This window comes from Pteropus medius, unplaced genomic scaffold, assembly GCF_902729225.1.
Source record: "Pteropus medius unplaced genomic scaffold, Ma_sr-lr_union100, whole genome shotgun sequence".
In the NCBI taxonomy this organism is placed as follows: Eukaryota; Metazoa; Chordata; class Mammalia; order Chiroptera; family Pteropodidae; genus Pteropus; species Pteropus medius.
Genome location: NW_024346667.1, coordinates 26,695,105 through 26,719,295, shown reverse-complemented (window position 1 = coordinate 26,719,295; position 24,191 = coordinate 26,695,105). Strand labels below are relative to the sequence as shown.

General features: G+C 37.8%; 1 protein-coding gene across 1 annotated transcript in view; it reads right to left on the bottom strand.

Moving 5' to 3' along the window:
- Positions 1 to 20,772, bottom strand: part of CPE (carboxypeptidase E) — an 85,448-nt gene extending 64,676 nt beyond the window's left edge. The window contains exon 1 of the mRNA XM_039876315.1: positions 20,212 to 20,772. Within this exon, the coding sequence (XP_039732249.1) occupies positions 20,212 to 20,521 (310 nt within the window). The 5' untranslated portion in view covers positions 20,522 to 20,772. The remainder of the gene's footprint in view (positions 1 to 20,211) is intronic.
- Positions 20,773 to 24,191: the final 3,419 nt, after the last annotated feature.

Sequence of the window (24,191 nt, the reverse complement as noted above, 5' to 3'; positions counted from 1 at the left end):
TACAAATCAAAACAACCATGAGATACCACTTCACATTCAGTGGGATGGCCATAATCAAAATAACAGAAAATAACAAGTTTGGGAGGATGTAGAAAAACTGGAACCTAGGTACATTGGTGGTGTACAGTAAGGTCTAGACACAAAGTATGCTGTTGTTATTCTCTGAACATTCCCTTGGAACCCACTCTCAGAGAGACTAGTGTTATAACTTTAATGAATGCTACCGCTTCTTCTAGAATCCTCTCTTCGTCTATACTGGCTAAGATCCAGGCCAATTAGGCACCACTTCTTCCCCAGGGGCCTCTTGGCATCCTTATTGAAGGGCTCCTCCTCCATTCTTTAATCTCAAACTTCACTTTGTATTTCCCTTACGGTGCTTGCCGTATTCTGTCTTACTCGTGTTCTAACATATGAAACATCCTCGTAATCATTTTAAAAATACACTCCCATATGGTTTATGGACACATAATGTGAGAGAACAGTTTATCAAGTGGGTTCATTTTTAGGCACATCAAAAGTAATATGATCATGTAAAGGTGTTAATTTAGGCAAATAAATTTGTAAAACATAAGCAAGCTCAAAGGCAAAGACCTTCAGTTCCTAGGGTCAAAGCCTAAAATTATGAAGTACTTGGCTATACTAGGCAGTGACTGACATGGAACTCCTTAGTCATCGATTAGTTAAAACAACCAATGCCTGCAAAACTTATTTTTAACACCTCAGTGTGTGCCACCCAGCATCCCTTCTCTAACAGAGCTATATATTTAAATACTGCTAATGCCAGATGGTATCCGCAATAAAAAAAAAAAAAAAAGAGCAGGAAGCAACATATTAATGCTACTCAACAAGCGAGTCTGCAGACACTCAACCAATGAAATGAGTCTTCAGTTACTAAGCCATTCTGTCACTATAGTAACATCTACTTCAGAAAAAAATATTGGATTTTCAAGTAAAATGAGCCATCCATGTTAAAACTCCAGTGTCTTCCAATCTATGATGATCAGATACTGTAGCGAAAGTAACTGCCTAAGTCTTTTCACTCATTCCACATCAGGTCTACCTGAGAAGTCACTTACCTTTCCATTTAAAAATATTTTTTTACACTCAGTTTCTAACTTTCCTGAATCCTAGATAAACATACTCCGTTTAAAGGTATGTTCATACATGTATGTGCATGCACATGGAGACTGATAATCTTAAATATAATGGCAAGTGTTAACATCTTAAAAAATTTTCACTGGTGCATTCTCTTATCAGTCTGTTATTAATATTATAATCTGATTTAAAAAATTAACCAAGGAAATAAATAATATGAAAAAGGTCAGAATTATATTCTTATTGTTATCAGCCTCTAAGTTATCTAATATGAATGTTCGAAATAACAATTAAATCTTACTTTTAATAGTTTTATTTTTTAAGCTGAAATCATCTGCCCTAAGAGAGATGATCTTGTTTTGTCTAATGAAAACACAGAGAATCTGAGATAATGCTTGGAAATATATTGCAGTCAAGATATACTGGGAGGATAGAAAAGAAGCGTGCTTTGGAAGCAAGGAGAGAGGGTGTCTAAGAACATGGCAGCGGCTCCCACTCAAATCACATGGTGGAGAAATTGAAAAACAAAGAGAAAGGCAAGAAGAAAGGAGCTAGTCTCAGAAGAAGGGGAGCAAATAGGTGTCTGATGTGCTGATTTTATGTATCTATTTAACAGTGTAACTAATATTATATACATATACATTCTAACCTTGGTTTTGCCTATGATGTGAAACAAATCACTTATCTCTCTATGCCTCTGTTTCCTGATATGTAGGTTGAGGATAATAATAGTACCAACCCTATAAGAGTTGAAGATTGGATGAGTTAAGCCTTTAAACAGTGTGTGGCATATACTAAGCATTATACAAGCATGAGCAAAAAATAAAAAAAATTAAATGCCTATTATTTTCACAATATTTAAATATTTTTGCTTAGCCTTTCTATATCACATTTAAACTTTATTTTCTACCTTATTTCTACGGTTTTTAATACTTTTTGTTTTTAAGGTTGCTTCACTTTCTTCTTTTATAAATTATGTTTCAGCGTCTGAATCTCTTTAACCATCTTTATTATCTTAACTTCTTATGTGACATTTCTGACATTTGATGGCTCACTTTCCAAGAGCCACCTCAAAGCAGGTGGCAGAAGTTACAACAGAGAGACCGTGGTGAGTCTGCCACAGCAGCTCCTCCCTCACATAAGAGATCCCTCGGCCTAGTTACCATGACCGTGAGAACTAATTCAGGGAGCGAAAACCTCACTACGCCAAGAACACACGTGATTATCTGAAACGCACATTTTCATGAATATTCTGCTAATTAGAAATTCCAACACACACACACACACACACACACACACACACACACACACACACTTTTTTTTCTTTTGAAAGGAGGTGAAAAAAGAGAAAGAAATAAATGGAACATCTTTGGTGCGCCTCCTTTTTATAAGGAGGGAAAAAAAATGCCCTTCTTTTTGTGAGGAGAAAAAAACTAGCAATGGTCTTAGAATAACCGACTGGATAAAAGTCAATCTAGCTTTTTATTCACTTAAGACAAGGAAGGATTCCTCTTCATATTAGAATTAGCCCAGTACTCTGGTCTGTACCTGCGAGATTGAGATGTCGCAAACCCATCACTATAAGGTTTTTTTAGTTCTCCTTCTGAAGTACTTTGGGCATCTGGGCCTTGCATGTGCTCAGCTGGCATTCTCTGAGATTTAAAAAACATTTCCCGAGAGTCCTGTACAATTTCCTATATGTGAAATATCACGTAATACCTTTGAACTATATACAATGCACAGCATTTACAATTTCAAGTTTTATCTTAAAATGTCTGTTTGGTTTCTAAGCTGAGTATACAACTTAACAGAAAGCAAGAAACAAGATGAAACTTGATCCACACTCTTTTCTTTTTATTCGAATCCAAGTAAGAGAACTTGGAAAACAACCCAAAAAATGTCACTTTTTATTAGTCTGGCAAAGAAATGGCTGCTAATAAAACTGCCCAATCAGATCATTACAGTATATTATTCACTGACCTTCAACACACATAGAACTTTCTCCGTGGTCCCCTCTTTCTGATCTTGCATTTGATTAGGCTCCAGACTCCCACTCTCTTTAATGCCCAAAGTTCATGACTATGCACATATCAAATGGAGAGTTAAGGCAATTGTCTGAATAATTCAGACCAAATACTTTCACCTGAAATAATATGATAATCAAAGGGAAGTTATTTTACCCAGAATTAACTGTGACATTATCTCAAGTGTTTTCATTGTATTACTAGCCCATTTCCTGCTCATGAAAATACACCTTCTCACTCAGACATCAACCTGAAGATTCTGGCTTTTTTTTTGGCTTGGCTTGGCCATATCCTGACTATGTATTATCAACAGAATTTATCATCTAATCATCTTGGTAGAGTTTCTCAAGTGGCAAAAAAAAAATTTCAACCACATATATTTCATAAATATTCTTAAATTCTTATAATAATGCGTACTACTGTTTTCTGTACAATAATTTAAGGGAGTGCTTTACTCCAAGTATAGTTCCTATACATATTTATTCTTTTTAATATAGGCTATGAATTAGATATGGAATAGAACATCAATAATTCCTATACCACTGTCATATGTTTTATAAAACATTCTCAAATATGGAGATAACGTTCTTTTAAGAAACTATGTACTATATCACCTCAAACCTGTCAGAGTGGCTATCACCAAAAAATCAATAAACAGCAAGTGTTGGTGAGGATGTGGATAAAAGAGGACCCACGTGCCCTGTTGGTGGGATTGCAAACTGGTGCAGCCACTATGGAAAACAGTAATCCAAGACACTAATTCAAAAAGATATATGCAACCCTATGTTCATTGCAGCATTATTTATAACAGCCAAGATATGGAAGCGAGCTAAGTGCCCAACTGGAGCTCTTATACATCGCCAGTGGGAATGGAAAACAATAGAGCCCACAGTCATGTAAAAATCTATTCCTGAACATTCACAGCAGCTCTAGTCATAATTTCTAAAAACTAAAAATAATCTAATGTCCATCAGCAGTTTAAAAGATAAACTGTGGTGTAGTCATACAGCCATAAAAAGGAACAAGTTATTGATACATGCCATTACATGGATGACTCTCGAAGGCATTATATTGTGTTTAAAAAGTCAGTCTCAAAAGATTATATACTGTACGATTCCATTTACATACTGTTTGGAATAGGCAAAGTTACGTGACTAGAAAACAGATCAATGGATACTAGCGATTAGGAGTGAGAGGAGGTTGTAACTATGAGGGAGTTTTTTGGGTGATGAAACGGTTCTGCAGCCTGACTATAGTAGTTGCCATAAAAATCTATACATAAAAAAAAAAAAGAGAGAGAGAGAGAGAGGGAGAGAAGAAACCATGTGCTGATTGTTAGTTTGAAAAAATTCTCAACAAATATGTGATCTTCTTTACCACAAATAACTTTTTTCACTTAAAATTTAATGTCAATACATGAACAGGTCCACATAAGTACTGTTTTTTAAAAGGAAACCTTAGCCGATTTCAGTTATTTATATTCTCATGATTCGTTCTGCATGGTTCACAAAATCCTCAACACCCTTAGAAACCACAGCATCCTCCCAAGGCCCTCTCCCAGAGCTTACATTCTCCTGGGACCAAGGTTTGACTCAGGGATCTCAGACTTTACTGTAAGTCATCAGTGAGGTGGGAGATGTCTGGCTTACATTTCCCAAACACTGCCCGTGTGAATTCTAGGAAGCGCCGTGGAACAGCGCACATGTGATCCTCGTTAGCAGGTCCTCACATATCGTAACTGACATGTAACCGGCCTTCCTAGGACAGCCTCTGGTTTTGCCAGTGCTTATCTTGAAACAAGATTTCAAAGTAATCTATTCCACAATGCATCACAGAGCATAGCAGATTCTGCTGACGTCTCCATCACCACTTCTGTAATTCCCAAAGTTTCCCTTAAACCACCAGCCATTAGGTCTTTCTCTCCTCTGACTCACCACGCAGCCTCTGAAAATGTTCCCCTCCTTTTTTTATTCAATTTAGCCAATTCCTCAGCCCAGGCCTCAAAAGAGATCCTCAGAGCAGTCTTCCAACAAAAGCTTGTTTCTTCCTAGAGAGTGGATTCTACTGCCAAGAAAAATAATATTCTCTGTATATTCTTACAGTATGCTAAAGTGATTTATTTCTCTCCTTTCCTGATTTTTTGCCACTCAGCACACTCTCCCACCACCTCAGGCCCTGTCTGGCACGCCCATACCCGTTTATAACATATGGTCTGGAAACTGCTCTAAGGAATTGAAAATACACTGAGAAGTTACATTCCTGTAAACTCCCTCACAGACTTCAGTCCATGTAAATAGCTCATGACCCTCAATGTCTACATAAGAAATAGTTATGTTTATTCCCTCATCTGTATACACTGCTCTGGGAAATATGCTAAAAAGAATGCCTAACTACATATCAGGAAATGGGCCTCCTAGGTTACACAATGCTGGGCAGGGTGTTTAATCTCTCTCTGAAGCTCAATTTAAGCTTGTGTTTAAATGACAGTGTTCTTTTCAGCTAGAAAAAAAAAATCTATAATTCTAATGTTTCACAATTCTATGTAATACTAATGAAGATTGGGTTTAACATTAGTTGTAATTCAAAATAAATTTCCCCTAATCAAAAACCTATAATTGGAAAAATTAGTTAAATACTAAATATTTCCGCATAGTGAATTTCTTTCCCGAAAGCATCTGACAAGCTACGTGATCATTATTCGAGTGTTAGACAGATGCAGCTGGAGGAATGTTCTGAAGTGTCTGTCCACGCAGGGAGAAAGGCTGCATATGAGCTGCATTCTCCTTCAATATGCAAAATACATCACTTTTTTGTCGTTGCTCTTATTTTTGTTGTTATTGTGTTGTTAAACGTAGTTTTTAAAATGAATTATCAAAACAGAACACTACCTGAGCTATAGTTAACTGCTGGAAATTGACCTAACAAAATCAAAACTACCTAATTTCTTTTCAGTCCATGACTTACTAGAGAGTGTTCAAAAATAGATATCTGGAATATTACTCAGCCATAAGAAGAGATGAAATACTGCCATTTGCAACAACACGGACAGGCCTCGAGATAACCATGCTAAGTGAAATAATCCAGACATAAAAAGTTGAAAATCCCATGATATCACTTACATGTGGGATATAAACCTAAAAGCAACAAATGAACAGGACAAACAAACAGAGACTCATGGACATGGACAATGGACTAGTGATTACCAGAGGGTAGGCGGAAGGGGGTGGGGGTAGATGGGGTAAAAGGGGCCAAATATGAGTGACAGAAAGAAATCTAACTATGGGAGGTGAACACACAGTGTAAATAGATATATGCCTTACTGTTAAAATGCACAGCTGAAACTTATTGGATTTTGTTAACCACAAAAAATTAATTAATTAATTTAAAAAATAGATACCTGGGACGAGGGTAAAGTATTGGTAATCAATTGTTGCTTATTACAATATAATACATACTATATGCATAATATAATTATATGATATATAACATAACCATATGATATCATATATTTAATGCTTAATGTAATTAATTATATTTATAATTATTTGATGTGTATAATACAATCGTGTTATAGTACATGCTTAATTTACATATAAAGAGAATGTTAACAATCTCTATCAATAGTTTTACCCTCCTAGTGAGAGAGGTCAACTCCAAAGCACAACACCCTAAAAACTACATGCTCTCTAACAAGGCGGAAATGTCATATCTCGATGGAATGTAATTGTCTGTCATAACACTTATTGAATACTTACATGTTATCACCACTGGGGACAGTGAAGAAAAAGACACAAGAGTGAATGACCTTCTACTGCAGCAGTCCCCAAACTTTTGGGCATCAGGGACTAGTCCTCCTATGAGAATCTAATGCCTGATGATCTGAGGTGGAGCTGAGGCGGCTGCAAACACAGATGAAGCTTCGCTCACTTGCCTGCCGCTTACCTCCTGCTGTGCGGCCTGGTGCCTAACATGGACCAGTACCAGTCCATGGCCTGAGGGTTGAGTAACCCTGTTCCACCAGCATAAAATGAAATACCCTCTTCTACTTTCCTGCTCCAATTCCCACCTCCTTCTAAAATCCCTCCTTTGATGTTATCTCTCTCAACACCCTGTAGAATGTGAGTCAATATCATCATATTAAGTACTTGGTAAAATATGTTATTTGTTGCTTCTTTTTGTCAGTATCTCTTCAATTTGCAGTATGTCACTTATACAGCAGACCTTGGTTATTATTTTAAATAAATACATTAGTATTATAAATATAATAATATACCCAGTAATAAAAAATACACTTCATGTACTGCCCTCTACTACTCAAAATTTGATTTCCAAATGTAAACTGGTTTAAAAGCATTTCTATCTGATATTTCTAAATGCCTAGTGAATAAAATGTCTTTAGTTTTCTTGGTAATTTGCTCAACTAGAGTGATTTATACCTGTAAAGTTGTTAGTAGGACCTTTTTGATAATAAAGTGTTCTTATTACCTTGGCCTAGGAACTGAGAACATCATGGAAAATATGGTATGGTCTACAAATGAGACCCTTCTTAGCCTCCTGGATATGTTGGCAGAGGCATGAATGTTTTGCTTATGCTACTGTCTTTACAGAGCCCGTGAACACATGACTTTTATTCTATAAATCGTGGGGGAAATGCCAGCCAGTCTCACCCATCTGTACATCCAAGAAACACATTCTCATTCATTCCCTCTCCCTGTACACACAGGTCATAGAATTAGAGCAACCAACAGTTCAGATTCAATGCTAAAATAATGATAGCAACAATGACAAGAGTTTTAAAACTCTTCAGAAAAAAAATTTGATGTTCCTGATGTAATTTTTTAAGATACAATTTGTGCAAATTGAAACGGAGTTGAAAGAGAAGGGGAAATGTTTATTAGAACAGAACAAGGTACTCCCAGCACCCATCTACCCAGCAATCTGAATTGACTATAAAAAGCATACATAGAAGTCTAGAAGTAATGGGAAAGAAGTTTCAAAAATATTGAAAATAATTATCACATAGTTCATGGTTTTTACTGCTAATGCAAGGCTTGGAGTAGTCCTCGACATCCTGCCCACCAATTCTGACATGTGAGTAAAATTAATATACTCTTTTAATAAAGTTTCTCCAGTTTAGCCTACAGGGACCACTGGAGAACAAATTAGGAGCTGAAATGGGTTTGAGAGGTACAGTAAAATTGTGTGTAACTCACACACATGAAAACATGAAATTCTATTAGTCCCAGATGCCACACCAGACTGTAGAACACTGGCACCAACCACAGACCAAGTATGTATTTTAGTGAGACTTTTCTAAGCAACACTCAGCCCAGACTTCGTTCTCATTCAAAGGTTAATTTGAAGAAAGCTCATAGACTCCTTCCCATTCATTAACACAGAGGAGGCATTTTATCAGGTATTTCGCACATGTTCAACACCTCCAAAACCTCCTGTAGCTCACGCATTTGAAAGCAAAAAATCTTTCAGAAAAGGTGGGCTCCCTGCTTTCAGGACTGAGCTCTGAGCCGCCGTATGCAGAAGCTAATGTTAAATAAAGCTTTTTGGTGACTTATGTGAAAAGAAAAGAGTTGGAAATTAATTTGGTTTTTAAAAATAAGTGTTGAATTTAATAGTTACAAATTATAAATTCAAAATCCTAGTTCTTCCATAGGATTTAAGTTCAATTTAAAAGTCATATTGACCTATTCACAAATCTAGCAGAATCTATAATCACCTTAAAAGGAGGCTTGGTTGCTTAATTAAATTATCTTTAAAATTTCAAACTGTAAATATAAATGTAATATATTCAATTCCCTTTTGAAGCACTTTATTGGACTGACTGATAAACATTCCCAACTTCCTAAATAACATGATGATGATTAAGTTCTCTTAAATCATGATGATTCTTACGTTCTCTTAAATGTTCTAATACCGTTTGCAAACTTGTTAAAATTCCAACTTAAAAATCATAATTGAAATAATTACTCAGTGAACATTTTTCTACAAGAGTTACTAAATTAATCTGTAGATACTAGAGCCAACCAAATTCTATTGAACATTTTAAGTTTTAAAAGTACTTAAAATCCCAATTGTATAGATGTTTCTAAATCTCCTTGAAGATTCGTACCGAAAAAAGAAAGTTATGGCAAATGACAGTTTTGGGGTTACCTTCTCAAAAGAATGTGGTGGGTGAGGAGGTTACCACCTCAAGTGACTATTGATGTTCTAGACAAATGTGACATCTGAAGCTGCAGAGATCCAGAGCAATTTTTCTCACCACCTCAACTGTCACATTGAATCTTTTTCTATAATTTCTATTTCATGGACTCTAAAATTTGAAGAGGAGAATGGTGATGACATAGCCCTAGGTTTATGTCCTATTATTATCTAATTTCAAGACAAATCAGAGTCAGTAATTACCTCCCAGGTGACTATGCCACTATTTTATCATTGCACTTCCTTGGTTTTTAAAATAATTATTTTCCATCCTATTCCAAAGAATTTTTCCTTCTTTTCATTATCCTGTTTCATAGGACCACACAACTCTTATAAATATTGAAGTGGTATTCACTTAAATGCTAAATGTCACTTGTGGCCGTGTCTGATTCTGTAGTCACAACATCCAGGATCATCCTGCTGATAACTATGAGCCCTCTGCACTTAGCATTTTGGTTCTGATACCAAAAAAAAAAGCAGTCTGAGTGTTGTGGCTCAGCATTTAACAAGGACCTGCATCCAAGAAGCAGATCAAGAGGCAACACAAAGCCAGGGCTCTGTGTAGAAAGGACCAAAACAAGAATCAAGACCAGGCTATGGGGGTGCATTAATATCAGATCCAGTTTCTAATAAAGTACGCATGCCAGGCACTGTGACAATGCCTCAGATGGCTCCCTCTCTTCAAGCTCACAGTGAAGGAAGAACTGTGTGTTGATAGAATTATTGGCCACGTGGTGGAGAGAGGGTGTACTTCCATGCCCACAGTTAATGGTTTCGCAAAGTGTACGTAATTATGTCTAATATGTGCGTTATTCATTCTAAAGTGTTCATTCATTCATTCATCACTTTCCACAATGCATAGAGAACCTACTGTGGAACCAACATACACTAGAGTCCACACTGAAACGTGCAGTCACTGTCCTGGTTCCAGGAGAAGACAGAAAAGTTGGAAAATCTCCCTTTAAAAAAATGGGAGGACATATCACTTTATAATGTGGCCACTGAAAAATAAGCACTGACATTATGAAAATATGTCCCAAATTTTTCATTAGACATTTGGACTTGTTCATTTATTATTTTAGGCACATTTTAATAATATTTACATGCCAAATAACTATACAATTTAATATACAAATGGATGTATAGTCGCCATGACCTACTGTTTTAGTACGTTTGGCAAATAAATTAAGAAACTAGTGAGACCGGTGGTCCCCTGGAGAGAAGGAGAACTTCGGCACAAGCAATGCTGTAAACCGTTAACTTGTAACCGAACTTACAACTATATTTTTGAAGCCTCATTTATAACTCTGATTTGGTCAGAAACGAAATGGAGAGTGTTAAGGTTGTGAAAGCCAGGACCTTAGGCTCTTTCTGGGCTGCCTCCATTTGATAAACAAAGGCAGTACAGGCTTAACCAAAATGAACCTGTCTTAAGACTCAAATTGTTCTCCCTGTACCTCTATGAAACCTCCTAAAAATAACCCTCTTAAAAAATAAACTCCTCAAGTTACCTGTCTTTTTTTATAGTGTAACTATTCTTAATATATTTGCTAGGGTTTTCCTAATGCATAAATAAAAGCAACTTGCATGCATTTTATAGAGAATGAATTGAGATCACTGAGATAAAAATCTTTAAAAAAAAGACAATTTACATTTCTAATTTTTCCTTTAAACACTTCTTTTCGACAATAGACAAATTCTTCCCGTATCGTTAAGTGCCCATAATGATCAATACTATCCAACTCCTCACCTGTAATAGGTATGGAAAAACCCTTAAGGACCAAGCTGGAGGTTGTTCATAAAGAGACAGAAAGCTTTGGAATAAACGGTTGACAGCAAACGAATCCATACACATCCCTCTGTGTTTGTGACCCAGCATCATCAGACCAAAAGCTCCCAACTGATATTCAGATGACTATTCTTTCTGATTTTAATATCCACAGAAGGGAAGAAAAGTCAATGAGGGAAGAGGAGGAGAAAATGTGGGGTCGCATTAATCCTTTAGGTTCTCCAAACCTAGCTCAAAGCGTATACCTTAGGATCTTCACATGAAAGTAAAGGCAAATTTGGCCAAATATGTAAAACCCTGGTATACTACCTGAACATCGTTAGAGAAGGCAACGATATCCAAGAAAAAAAAATTTGAGAAATGATTTTTTAAAAAGAATAAGCCACTTAGATAAAAGAGAAAACTCTTCAATTTCTGATACTAGCTATGGAGAGAAGTAAAAAAAAACAGAGAGAGAGAGAGAGAGAGAGAGAGAGAAAGACGTGAAAGCTATTTTATAGAGGCAAGTGAAATCTATAAATATGTATATCAATTTGAAATTTAAAATAATTTAAAGTGACCGCTCCACTCATAATTATCTTGCCATCGCCAAGGCTTAGACAAAACCTATACGTCTATATAATATTTTAGTCTATTTGTCTATATGCTATATTCACTAAACATCTAGAATTATCTGTCTATATTTTATATTGCTTTAGCATGTTCCAAAAACTGAATTTGACTCTTGAGAAGCACATTTAACAAGCGTATTTCTCATTGTGAGAGCACTATAAAGGTCCTTTTGATTTTGTAGAGTTAGTACAGTTTCCAAAAGTGCTTCAACTTAATTCCCATGATGCTGATTCTGGGGAGAATCTGGCTTAACATTTACTGAGTTCCCACAATGAATAATACCAGTTTCCTCCAATAAACTTTAAAAATCTGTGCTAAACAATGTCACGACTTGAGACGAATGAAGCTATTTCAACCGGACGGCTGTACTTTAAAATCACATGTCCAACACTGCACCTAAAACACACAAAGAACAACAATCATTTTATTGTGCAAATGTCTAACATTTCCAGTAGTTTCCCCTACAGATATTGTCTTTATTTTACTACATCAAGAATAGTACAAAGAACCCTTCAACCCTTGCATCTATATGCAGCACCTATGTTGCAGAATCTGGTAATGTGCTCAATGGTTATACAGTATGTCAGTTAAGTTCAATGTGGGTGAAAAAGTAGAATCCAAGGCAAGAAATGAAATAACGCATTTCAAAATGGGCAAAGGCTCTGCCTAAAGGGGTGACTGGCAGATAAAGTAAAATCGCATACACATCATGGATATTCATTAAATATGCCTTAAACTAAATGGAAAGTATTAGCTATGTTGACAAAAGCATATATTTTCTTTTCATATTAGAAAGCTGACTTTAGCTTGGAATGCCACGCAGCAATTTTTTGTAATGGTCATGAGAAAAGGTTGCTGTGAAAATTATCCATCGGCTACAAAAAAGAAAGGCATTCAGACCATTGGTCTGGGAGGTGACAGTCCAAACTTTAGACTTGAAGTTCTACTATCCTGAACTCATGATCAAAGCTTATGATTCGTGCAAGTTGTTGAACCAAGATCTAGGAACAAAGTATTTCTTGGGGGGAAAAAGTTACACAATGGCAGTGAATAGCAAATATATACTAAGGAAAGATTTTCTGGTTTGGAATACTTTAGGGTATGTGGGAAGAGAAACTGGGCAGGTCAAATGAGACAGCATCACTTCGGGATCTGAACATACAAGTAGCTGCCTGCACGTGCAAACACGTAATTGTTTTTCCCAATTACTTTGACACACCATAACCACAGGAATAACCAGGGATTTTTTTAGCAACCTGATAAGGGCTATATTTAATCTCATTTTATTTATTTATTTTTTATTTAGTCTCATTTTTAAAATAAGTGATCTACACCCACAGAGGAAAGAGAACTTTGACCTCCACCTGCACCTGGAACTGAAGTCTCAGCTCTATATAAACACACAAACGGGGACCCAAAGGACCGGGGTCCCCATTTGAACAATGGAACTCTTTCAGAAGCAAATAGTCTGTTGCCCAGAAGATCCAGTGGTAATGGCCCTTACCATAAATGGCCAAGTTCCAAGGTCCCTCGATTCAAACTTGCCCGACTAGCACCCCACATACCTGTCCCCCAGTCCCCTTAAAAACCCTTGACCTAGTCCAGCGAACAAGATGAATCTGAGGCATTGCTAAGTCTCTCATATTCTCCGCTGGCGCCTTCTTGATCAACAAACTTTTCCTTACTCCAAATTCTGACATTTTGAGTTTTGGCCTTTTGAAACGTTGGGCACACGAACCAGCGTTCGGTGACATTATTATTATAGAACTATCATGCTCAGCAGTGATTTTATAGTAAACAGATTTCTAAAAAAACAAAATGTTAACTGGCAGTAGAAAGTTGTTTCAGGGTTTACTATCATAATCAGCGCATAACGTATCTTTTTAAGAGTCGACTCCGAAATATAAGCCACCTTATCCTTTAGTTACGAACTAGAAACAGTTAAAGATGTAGGTAAATCATTTGAAAATAACAAAAGGTACTGGTAACACAAACAGGCTCTTCTCTGAGGCCACATTTTATTAGAAAGAGTTGGCCGCTTGCTGGATTGCTTACAAAACACCATATCCTGAATTTCAAAAGAAAGAGAACATTCACAGAGCAATGGACTGGCAGGAACTCCACTAATTAACGAGAAGGGAAAGAAAGAAAGAGCAATTTTACATATGTTTCAAATTTGAGCTCGTTTTGACCCATCAGATAAACCTCCTCTTATAATGTCACTATCAAGTGCTCGATTTGAATGCCATTTCATGAGGGGAGGGAAAATTAAAACCGAAGATATATGACTTCCACCTTCAAGACAGTTCACAGCTCTCAGTACTGAGGGCCCATGCAGATTTTTATAAGGTCAAAAGTTTTACTAAGTAAATTTTTACTGATTATCTTTAGAACTTTTATTTAACGCTTAAAAATCAGTTTAACTTCCTAAAATGTCTCAAGAGGAAAGAGGTGAAGAGGAAAGGAGCCTCACACTAGTGCAGCTATAACAGACAACAAACACGGCTAGCACATTACTGAAACTTGAAAAGACGTGCAGTGGTAGATCTCTCCATTATGCAAACTGGATGCATCACATTAATATAAATACATGCATAAGGAAACTATCATGTCTGTCCTTTATTTGTTATCATGCTGGTGGCATGCTAACATGCATAAAGTCAACACTAACCTTCAGTATGGCTTTGTTTTGTGATGCACATTTTTGCCAGTTTGAGAAATTTCATTTATTCCACAAACATTCACTGAGTGGCCACTATGTCCTAAGCATAGTACTAGGCATTTGGGATAAAGAAATGAACAAAATACAATCCCTGACCACAAAAAGCTCACAGTCTACTGAAAGAATACTTAGACGAACAATGGATAATGCCATATAGAGGTAATAACAATTGCTGACACATATTGAATTAAGAATTTTATATTGACTACTTCATGTATTCATCACATTATTGTCATTTCATAGGTGATGAATTTAGGACTTAGAAGTTGACCAACTTGTCCAAAAGCACATAGTTAAAAATCAGAAGAGACGGGATTTGAACTCAGGTCCCATGACATCAAAGCATCTACCATAAATCATTATGTTACAGTTCTACAAGAAACTATGGAAACACAAAGTAAAGGACCCCAGTGGTGGTAAGAAAACTAGAGAGGGGTGACACAGGAGATTTCGAAGATCTTTCCCTTAAATTGAGTCTATAAAAGAATAAATGAGTCAGGACTCGAGCAGTTTCATGATCAATTGTTTAGGAAAATAAGTTAGTTTGCCAGAGTAAATGTTAGAATTGCCCTATTTATTTGGCAACCTGAAGAAATAACCATAAAGACATTCTCAAATAATGAAGAACACTTCATTATTTGAGAATAAAGCAGAATAAGATGTCAAACTGAAGGAAAGCAGGAATGGCCTGCATTTCAAAAACAGATAGAGAGCAAATATTTGTGAACAAAGAAAAAGTGACAAGAGAGGAAAAGTTCTGCAAGGCTATTAGCTGGGCTTGTGCAAAACCATCATAACAGGTAAACACTCCTGTTTTTACAGGTCTCCTGTGATGACACAGGTCTCCTGTGATGACACAGCCAAGGAGGCCTACTCCAAAGGAACATGAAGCCAATGGAGCACATTTATCAGACTGTTTTAAATGGAGAAAAATTTTAAAAATTAGCCCATCTTTATAACTACATGCAAGCAACTTCACTGAATTCTTTCCTGTAATCTATATTACTTTGATCTCATAGCCACTCTGTGAGGTACGAGTTTTTAAAGTACTCTTATTTTATAGACAAGAAAAAGAGGTAAACAGAAGTTAAAAGCATGAAGCTACTTAACAATAAAATAATTGGACTGCATTTGTTACTTTAATTTCTCCAATCGAAATTATCTGAACTATGCCTATTGTCTCAGAATCATGTTCTCAACACAATAAAATATGATTCTTAAGAGCTTACTCTACATAAATCACTCTGCTGGCAAAATATGGACAATATATGTGTCCCACTCCTGAGGAACTCCCTGTATGAGTCTCTCTGCTAAAGAATTACCAAATTAACCCTTAATAATATGATAATGAATGATAATAGAGTAATGCTGTTTCTCAAACTAGTGTAACAGTAGTTCCAAGATAAGCTACCTAAAAAAAGTTTCCAAAAAAAAAAGTTTCCATAGTAAGAGAAGGTAGGAAAATATAGTACAGTATATATCTAATTTGGAGACCTGAAATATATACTGGCATCTTAAAGGCTCTGATAAGTCTTGCAATATATAAACCTGTTTATCTTGGTTTACCTAACCTATCAAATGAAGCTGAACTAATGTTCCACTGAATTAACCCCTTACATGGGCTATTTTTACATTTGTTAAAAATATCTTTTCCCAAGAAAATGACTGTAAAAGTGGGATTTGACCTCTATGCTATGCAATAAGGGAGATGCTGGAAGATGATCCTTTTGACACTCTCTAATCAGTTTCCATAGAAAGCTGCCTGTTTTGTATTAGAATAGGATATAATGTTAGGGGCCAGCCCAATTTCCTGTCTTCCATTAGCCAATCATGTGTCAATCAAGTACATTATTTCTGGCAAGAGCTGTACTGACTCATTTGGGTCTAAAAATAACTCTTGACCACATGTGGTACATCTAGATTTTTCTCCAGAATCTAACATCTATATTTGCCAATTTCAAGGGGCTACTCAATTATAATCATTTCTCACTAACACATATTAATCTGGTATAAAGAGAGGCCATACAAAATAATCAAAATCCCCACTTCTTTTTATGTTTGTTTGTTATATAGAAATTTTGCCAGCATTAAATATTCCATCACAATTTTTGGCAAATGCATACTGGTATTCATATACTTTAAATTTTAACAGATTTTGGGAGGAATGGGTCCAAAATAATCATTCCAGGCTTTGAGAGAGAAAAATCTATGCTCTAAAGAATGTTTCTAAGATAGCATTTTAGTTATAAATCAGATTTACTCCCCAAGAGCAATCTTAAACTACATGCAAAATAATTAGTGTTTTAAAAATCTAATCTTAACTCATGTTTAACTCTAGGAGGAGTGGTCTGGGAATATGGATTCCATTTCTTTGACATAATGAAAAAAGGTTTCTTTTATGAGTATTGCAATGATAGATATGAATGCCTAGGAGAGCATATGTTTGGGATTGAGCACATGGGTCCCTATGAATAGAAATATTTTACGAGTATGAAATATAAACAAACAGAAAGAAAAATGAGGAACGTGATCAGGCCTGGCAGGTATCATATCTAATGGGAACACATCTGAGAACTTAAATCAAGAGGCCAGTCTGAGCACAGAGTCTCAATCTTAGCCCAATCTTTATACCAGTCCCGCATCTGGGGTCCAGATTAACAATAGATATGTGAAGAGATGAGACAGATGTCAAGACTATTCATAGTTCTTTTGAGGATGACTGATATCCACAACTCTCCTCCCGTAGATTTTTGCAGGCCTCCGAAGTGATACAAAATGATAACTGAGATACAACATTTGGCTAGTCAAGAATCAAGCTGATTCCCATGACTGAATAAGTATGGAGATTCCTCACTGATAAATTCAAAATAGAATTTTCTTTCTCTTTCAATGAATTCAAATGTAGAATATCTGAGAGAATGAATCTTTTTTCAGGAGATAAATTCAAGTTCAGCCCCATAGCCTGGTACCAAACAAGTATGATAACCACTTCTTTCTGCTCAGGAAAAGAGCTAGTAGTTTCAACAAATGCTTTCTGTCCATAATCTGCTAATCTAAGTAAACCTCTCACTCACTGGTTCTACCACAGGGAAAGGCTTTATGTGTATATGCCATTTTGTTTTGGGAATGTCTCTGTTATAACTAAATCCTTACACATTACCTACATTTTTTAATCCAGAAAAAGAATTTAGACTAAGAAAACTAACAAACTTGATACCTCTTTTTCATTGAAAGATAAATCGGCAATTTCATCAACATTTTAAAGTAAATGAATTTACTTTAAATATTTTCTACTAGCTTAATTAGAAATGTTATTTCAAAGAAAAATAGTACTTGAAAGGTGAAAATAGGTAAGACAGTTGCCCTCTTTCAAAAGCAGGGAGCAGGGAATGAATATTTTAAAATATTCATTCTACATGAGCTACACTGGAATTGGTAAATTTCAATGTCCTGTATTCTGTAAATGTTTCCTGCCTTCTTGTCATCCATTTTTCAATAACGAAATCCCTCTGACCTAATGTCCTTGGTCTCCTTGGTATGCAGCCCTACATATCTTTATACTATCCTTCAAGCTCTTGGTTCCCAGTTCCCCAAAAGGCAAAGGCTGTGTCATGTATCACCGCCCAGCCCATAGAACCTGGCCCACCTAGAGTGGGTGCTCGAAAACACTGAAAGCATCTATTTCTACCTCGGAATAAGTAGAGATGTTCTTTTCTCATTTCTTAAAATATTGCCATCTAACAGGATTTAAAGGCGATCTAACAATGGTGAACACTTTCTTTTATCAAAAACTTTCTAAAAAGTTAATTCATACAAGTACTACCAAACTTATATACTGATCAGACCTCTCCAGATACCAGTGTTAAAAACAATACAAAAGGACCAAAATGGAGTGGCTTATGCTAAGCCCCACATCACCAGTCTGAGACTTACCTTAATTTTCTTAAATCAGTCAATCAGGATCACCTGATTGGCACCAGTTAGATAACCTACCTGTTAGACCCCAGCCCTCCCCTAAAAATAACCTCGCAATAACCAAGTTGCTTTTTTGTCTAGTATAACCTCCCCCTGCCCCCTTCTGCCTATAAAAGTCTTCCATTTTGTACAGCTCCTTGGAGCTTCTTTTTCTCCGCTTGATTGGATGCTGCCCAATTCATGAATCAGTGAATAAAGCCAATGAGATCTTTAAAGTTAACTCAGTTGAATTTTGTTTTTTAGCATTAGTTCCCTGGAGATTTCTAACTTACTTATCTCCTCTTAAAAGGTGGTAGAGAGGAAAATCACCCTTGTGGTTACTTAATGTTCATAACAGTTTATTTCTACCTTTAAAAATACAATGAATAGACATTTTATATTCTATTATTAACACCATAACCTTAGAGTTCCTTCATTTAAGAAGAGATTATACAGCACGTAATGTAAAAGACATCTCTGAGTTTGCCTTCATAAAATGAATTAACTCTGTGTTTTGTGATAAATAAAACATTCTATTTTAAAACATTGTGTTATTCAGCAAATAACTGACTTTTTTTCTTTTTTCTTTTTCTTTTTTTCCATAATGTGTACTGAGTGCCTGCTGTGTACAGATCTGGGCTAGGTCCCTACCTCACAGAATTTGCAGTCTGAAAGAGAGATTTGCAAATCTTGACCGACTATACATTCCAGCTATGCAAGCTAACACAGTCTAACAGTAACACCACTTAGAATTTTACTTCTAAACTGGAAACAAAACAAAAGTTAACATTAGTTTTCTTATAATCTCCTTGAAAAATTAGATCAGATTACGTTAGGAGTAGCTTTGCTATCAGAAGATGGGGTCTTGAGTTATATCAGTTCTGAAGAGCAAGAACATCATGGGGGGAAAAAAAGCCCCAAGAACATTGTTTAATACCTCTTTAAAATGAATCACATTTAATATAAATCAAAGCGTGCCTTAACATACTCAAGAGGAAGATGCATAACATGGCTATAAGTGAACATCGGCTGAAATAAAAACATGGTCACGAACCACTTATCTTAAGTGGCAAAAGCAGAAAAAAATGGGATATTCCTTTATTCTTAGAAAGGTCATGTCCAATTTCAAAATCCAAATGCCTGTCAGAGGCCACTTTCCCGGAGGAGGACCTACGTGTCTGCACACACCACCACCCAATGTTACCAATCGCCTTAAAATTCCCAGAGCGTCTACAGTGCTCGTGCCCCTGAGGCACACACGTACAGGTAGAGATAGATGGTTATGCAGAGCCTGCAGGATCCAATAAACTGGTCCTCTGGAAATTAGGAAACAAATGATATATGACTCTTCCTCTTTCCTCTAAGTCCCTGCCTTCTGCACCTTAGCTTTCTACTCCTGTTTGCAAGGAAGGTCAATCTCCTTTCCGAGGAATCCGTTATTCCCTCCAGTCTTTGATACAGCAAAGTGACAGTGATCGCTGGGTTGGCGGGCGCAGATTTGCTGGCTGCGTGCTCCTACCTCCACCTCTCCAGCCTTTCTGGCCTAAACGCACCAAAAAGGTGGCCTAAGGGCTGGGGGAAGGCGGGAGGAAAACAGAGATTTGGGACCTGGCAGACCACAGCGCTCTAGGTCAAGTTCATCCCCATCTCCATCCCTCCCACCACTTCCCACCTTCCACCCGAGACGCCCTTTTCCCCTGGGCACCCTTGGGCCCACCTCTCCTTCCTTCCCCCCCACTGCCACCAGTCCAACCTTCTGCGGCTCTCCGGGACGCCCCCAGGGATGGCAGCGCGCTTACCTGGCTCATGGACCCCGGGGTTGTCGGACAGCTCGATGACCAGGAGCTCCCGGCCCTCGAAGCTGCGCCCCACGGTGTAGATCCTGCTGATGGCGGTGCACTGCAGCCACACGGACACCAGCGCCTCGCGCAGCTCGGGGTAGCGGTGGTACTCGAAGGAGATGCCGTCCTCCTGCTGCAGCCGCCGCCGCCGCCTCATGCCCGCCGCCGCCGCCGCCCCGGGCTCCTGGGCTTCGGCGCCCAGCAGCCACCCGCAGGCGGCCAGCGCCGCACACAGCGCCAGCAGCGCCCGGCCTCCTCGCCCGGCCATCACGCCGCCGCTGCCGCCGCCCGTGCCTCCTGCGCCCGCGGCCTCTTTTGTCTGCCGGGACCCGGGACTGAGCGGGAGCGCAGCAAGCTCCGCGGCAGCCTCTGCTCACGCCTCACCTTCCCGGGCGGAGTGAGTGTCCGCCGGCGCGCGGGGGCCACCCAGAGGAGAGGGGCGAAGCCGCGCGGGGCGGGCTGCACTACCCGCCGCCGAGCCCAGGGGAGCTGCAGGAGAAACCACTGCGAGGAGGGGCGCAGCGCCGCGAGCCCAGCCGGTGGAAATCGGCCGGGGCTTCGAGCGTTCTCTCTTGGCTCAGAACCACGTCAAAATAAATAACAAAAGGCGCCGGGAACGACGCAGGTGAAATGACAGCTGAAGTCTGGGTTTGGGAACGTTGTTGTCATTGACAGACCCAGGACATTGCGCGTGGCAAAAAAAAAAAAATACTCTTGGGTCGTGAGCTGAGCCTTTTAAAGTGACATCTATTCCAAGCCGACTTGGGTTTCCATCTTGATGCCCCAAGAATTAGAGAATATTCCATAAAAAAAGAAAGAAACAAGAAGGAAATATTGTCAGCCACTTGCCTTCTCCTCGTGATGTAGCTTTAATAACTGTATCGATAGTCCAAACACAAACCCAAGGGATGGATTTGCATTTATTTTAAGGTCTGGCTGGAAAACAGAACACTTTGATTTAGAGGATTAAGAGAATAAAAATGCATTCTATCGATTTGCAGATACTGTCTTTAATTGTATGCCTTTAATTTCCTGCGTTCTTCCAGAAAAATAAAATAAAAAGAGAAGATAATGTCATTTGGCAGTGCCTATGCCAACATCTTTCTGTAACATCTTTCTGTAACACTGGGGGTGCGCTGGATTAAGTATTTTGTTCAGTATTAAGATTGAATCTTTCAGGAGCAACCTATCTGGGTGGTTAAGGCTCAGGGTCTCTAACCAGGTTGTAACCAAGATGTTGGCCAGGACTGTCATCATCTGGAGGCTTGCGTGGAGCTGGAGAACTTTCGTCCAAGAAAATAATAAAATAATTAAATCCTGTTATAGAAAGAAAACTCTGATCATGAGAGATAAAATCTCCATTCCCTTCTCAAAGTTACCGTAAAAATACAAAATCATTTACAGCTCTAAATACCCAGCCTTTAGATGAGGTCGATGTTCCTGAATCAACTCTGGAGCAGATGTTATTCTGAAGAGGTTGCCACTTGGATTCACAAATCTAAATAAATAATCTATTGGGTATTCCCACTAAGCAGAAAAACTGGACACCGTGTGGGTAATCTTTCATGTTAGTCTTTTTTTTTTTTTAACTTGCTCTTTCACCAGCTAACAATGCATTGCACTGAATAAAAAACTTTTTCCTGGAAAAAGATCCAGATATTTGAATGATTTTATTGGCTCCTCAAAAATAATAAATAAGCAAATGCTGTTAGAGAGACGGGTTCCCATCTCCTCTGACTATCTACATTTCCCACAGCCCCATGGATCTTCTTTTCAGGGGGTATTTTGAGGAAAGTTGCTGCTATAAAGACACACTACTCAGTTGAATTTGGATCCAGCCATGTTCCTTGTCAGTGTAGGCAGGGCTAAGAACTATATATTTTCCACTATGACCAGCCTGTGTTTGATTACATGGTCCAAGAGTTTGAAACCAGAGTTATAATTAAGCTTCTAAAATCAAGCCCAAAAGAGGAAACTTGGAAACCTAGAAAAAGAAAACAGAGTAGCTAAAAACCAATAACCTCAGAAGTGGAAGGTTAAGATTTTCATGTTAGCAGTTTAAGGTAACCACACTCATTTGTGGCTAGGTGGGGCATATCAACGAGTAAGTACACACGTAAACAACATATTATTCGTCGATGTCCTGTGTTGCCCTTTAGCTGTCTCTTTAAACAAAGTATTTTTCTATTTTCTCTCAAATCTGTTTTATGGATTGTTTTTTACTTTTTTTTTTAATGGTTGAAATCCTACTAGCTAGCTATGTGGTCTCACATGAGAAGGATCTTTTTGCATCTTAGAAGTTTGTTTCTCTATCTATAAAATGGAAGGTTTGGATTGGATTATTCATTTGAGTTGGCAGAATCATCTAGAGAATTTGTACAATGTTCAGATTCCCAAGACCCCAGCAATGCAGGAAGTCTGAGATGGGTTCCAGATTTTAACAAGTTTCTAGATTTTAACAAGAACTCCAAGTATTTCAGACTTTGATGTTTGATTGAAAAACGTACTTCGAGAAATACTGCCCTATGTGTTTTCTAAAGTCTCTTTCATATCTGAAATGTGATGATTCGGGAAGTTTTCTCTTTGAAAAAAATCCTGCTCATCTGGTAAATGACAGATCTCCTCATTTATTACTGGGTGTACCACATACACCAAAGAATCAGTTTAAAGGAATTAAAAATTGGTCTTTGAATCTCTGGGCTTTTTTGGGTATCAGTCAGCTTTACTTTTTTGTGTCTTCATAGGCAATTATGTGACAGGTCATCTGCCCATCCTGACTGCTAGATAGGAAATCTTGCATGTCAAGTCTCTAATGTGTTTAACTTTGTGTACCCATACTTAAATCTAGTAGGCAACCCACATTTTAAACTGTGCATGTTCAAGAAAGAGAGAGATCTTTTTCTCATGTTATTTCTGGACTCAGTATAGGCATATTAAGCTCCCCAAACCTTCACTTCCTGCATTACCTCTACTATTTTCAAATTCAGAAACTATCTCTTCCTGTTCCTCAGACTTTTAATTCTCTCCTTCCAAAGCCCTGTCTAACATTCATCTATTCCACAAAAGTTCTATAAACATAGCTCTATATCCATTCACATCATATAAAAATGTAGCACAGCTGAGCCTTGAGATGGCTGCATCTCTGACAGCTTGACTACAACCTCATTGGGGACCTTGAGCCAGAACCACCCAGTTATACAGCAACCAGATTCCCAAACTACAGAAACTGTTCTGAGAATAAATATTTGTTGTTTTAAACTGCTGTGGTGGGTAATTTGTTATGCAGCACTAGATAACAAATACATACAGCATCTCCGCCATATAGATACAATAGAAACAAATAATCTCAGGAACACAGAGGATAATAAAATGCGGTGACATAATTAGAAGTGATAAATTGTATTTATTATCTTTGTTCTTCATATAGTTTAACTGCTAGTTTATATAATTTAGTTTTTGTAAACAATGGCTGTGTTTAACAAGTGATTCCTAAAATTCGTTCGATTTTAATAATTGGCTCTTGTAATTTAGTATGAGCTGGCTCCAGCAATCCACTATATCCATCTTTAGGCTCTGTTTCTCACTCGGCATTACTCCCTCCCTTTCTGGCTGGCACTCCTCTGTAGTTCCCTGTAGAGACAATACTGTGTTGTCAGTTCTTATGAACTTTATACATTGGAATCACCAGATCAGCACGACCACATTCCAGACTAACCAAATCTAATGTTCTGGGGATGGAGCTTTTGGGGAAATCTGCGTTTGATTAAACTCTCCCCACCTCCTACCCTCTCATGGCGATTCTGATGCCCAATAAGATTGGAGGAGCACTGGTTCAAGAGACCAGTTTTGAAATTTGACAGAACAATGTTCCAATCCCAGGTCTATTATTTCAGGAAATTGCTCAATGACTTCGTCTGAAAATGAGGAACACTATGAGC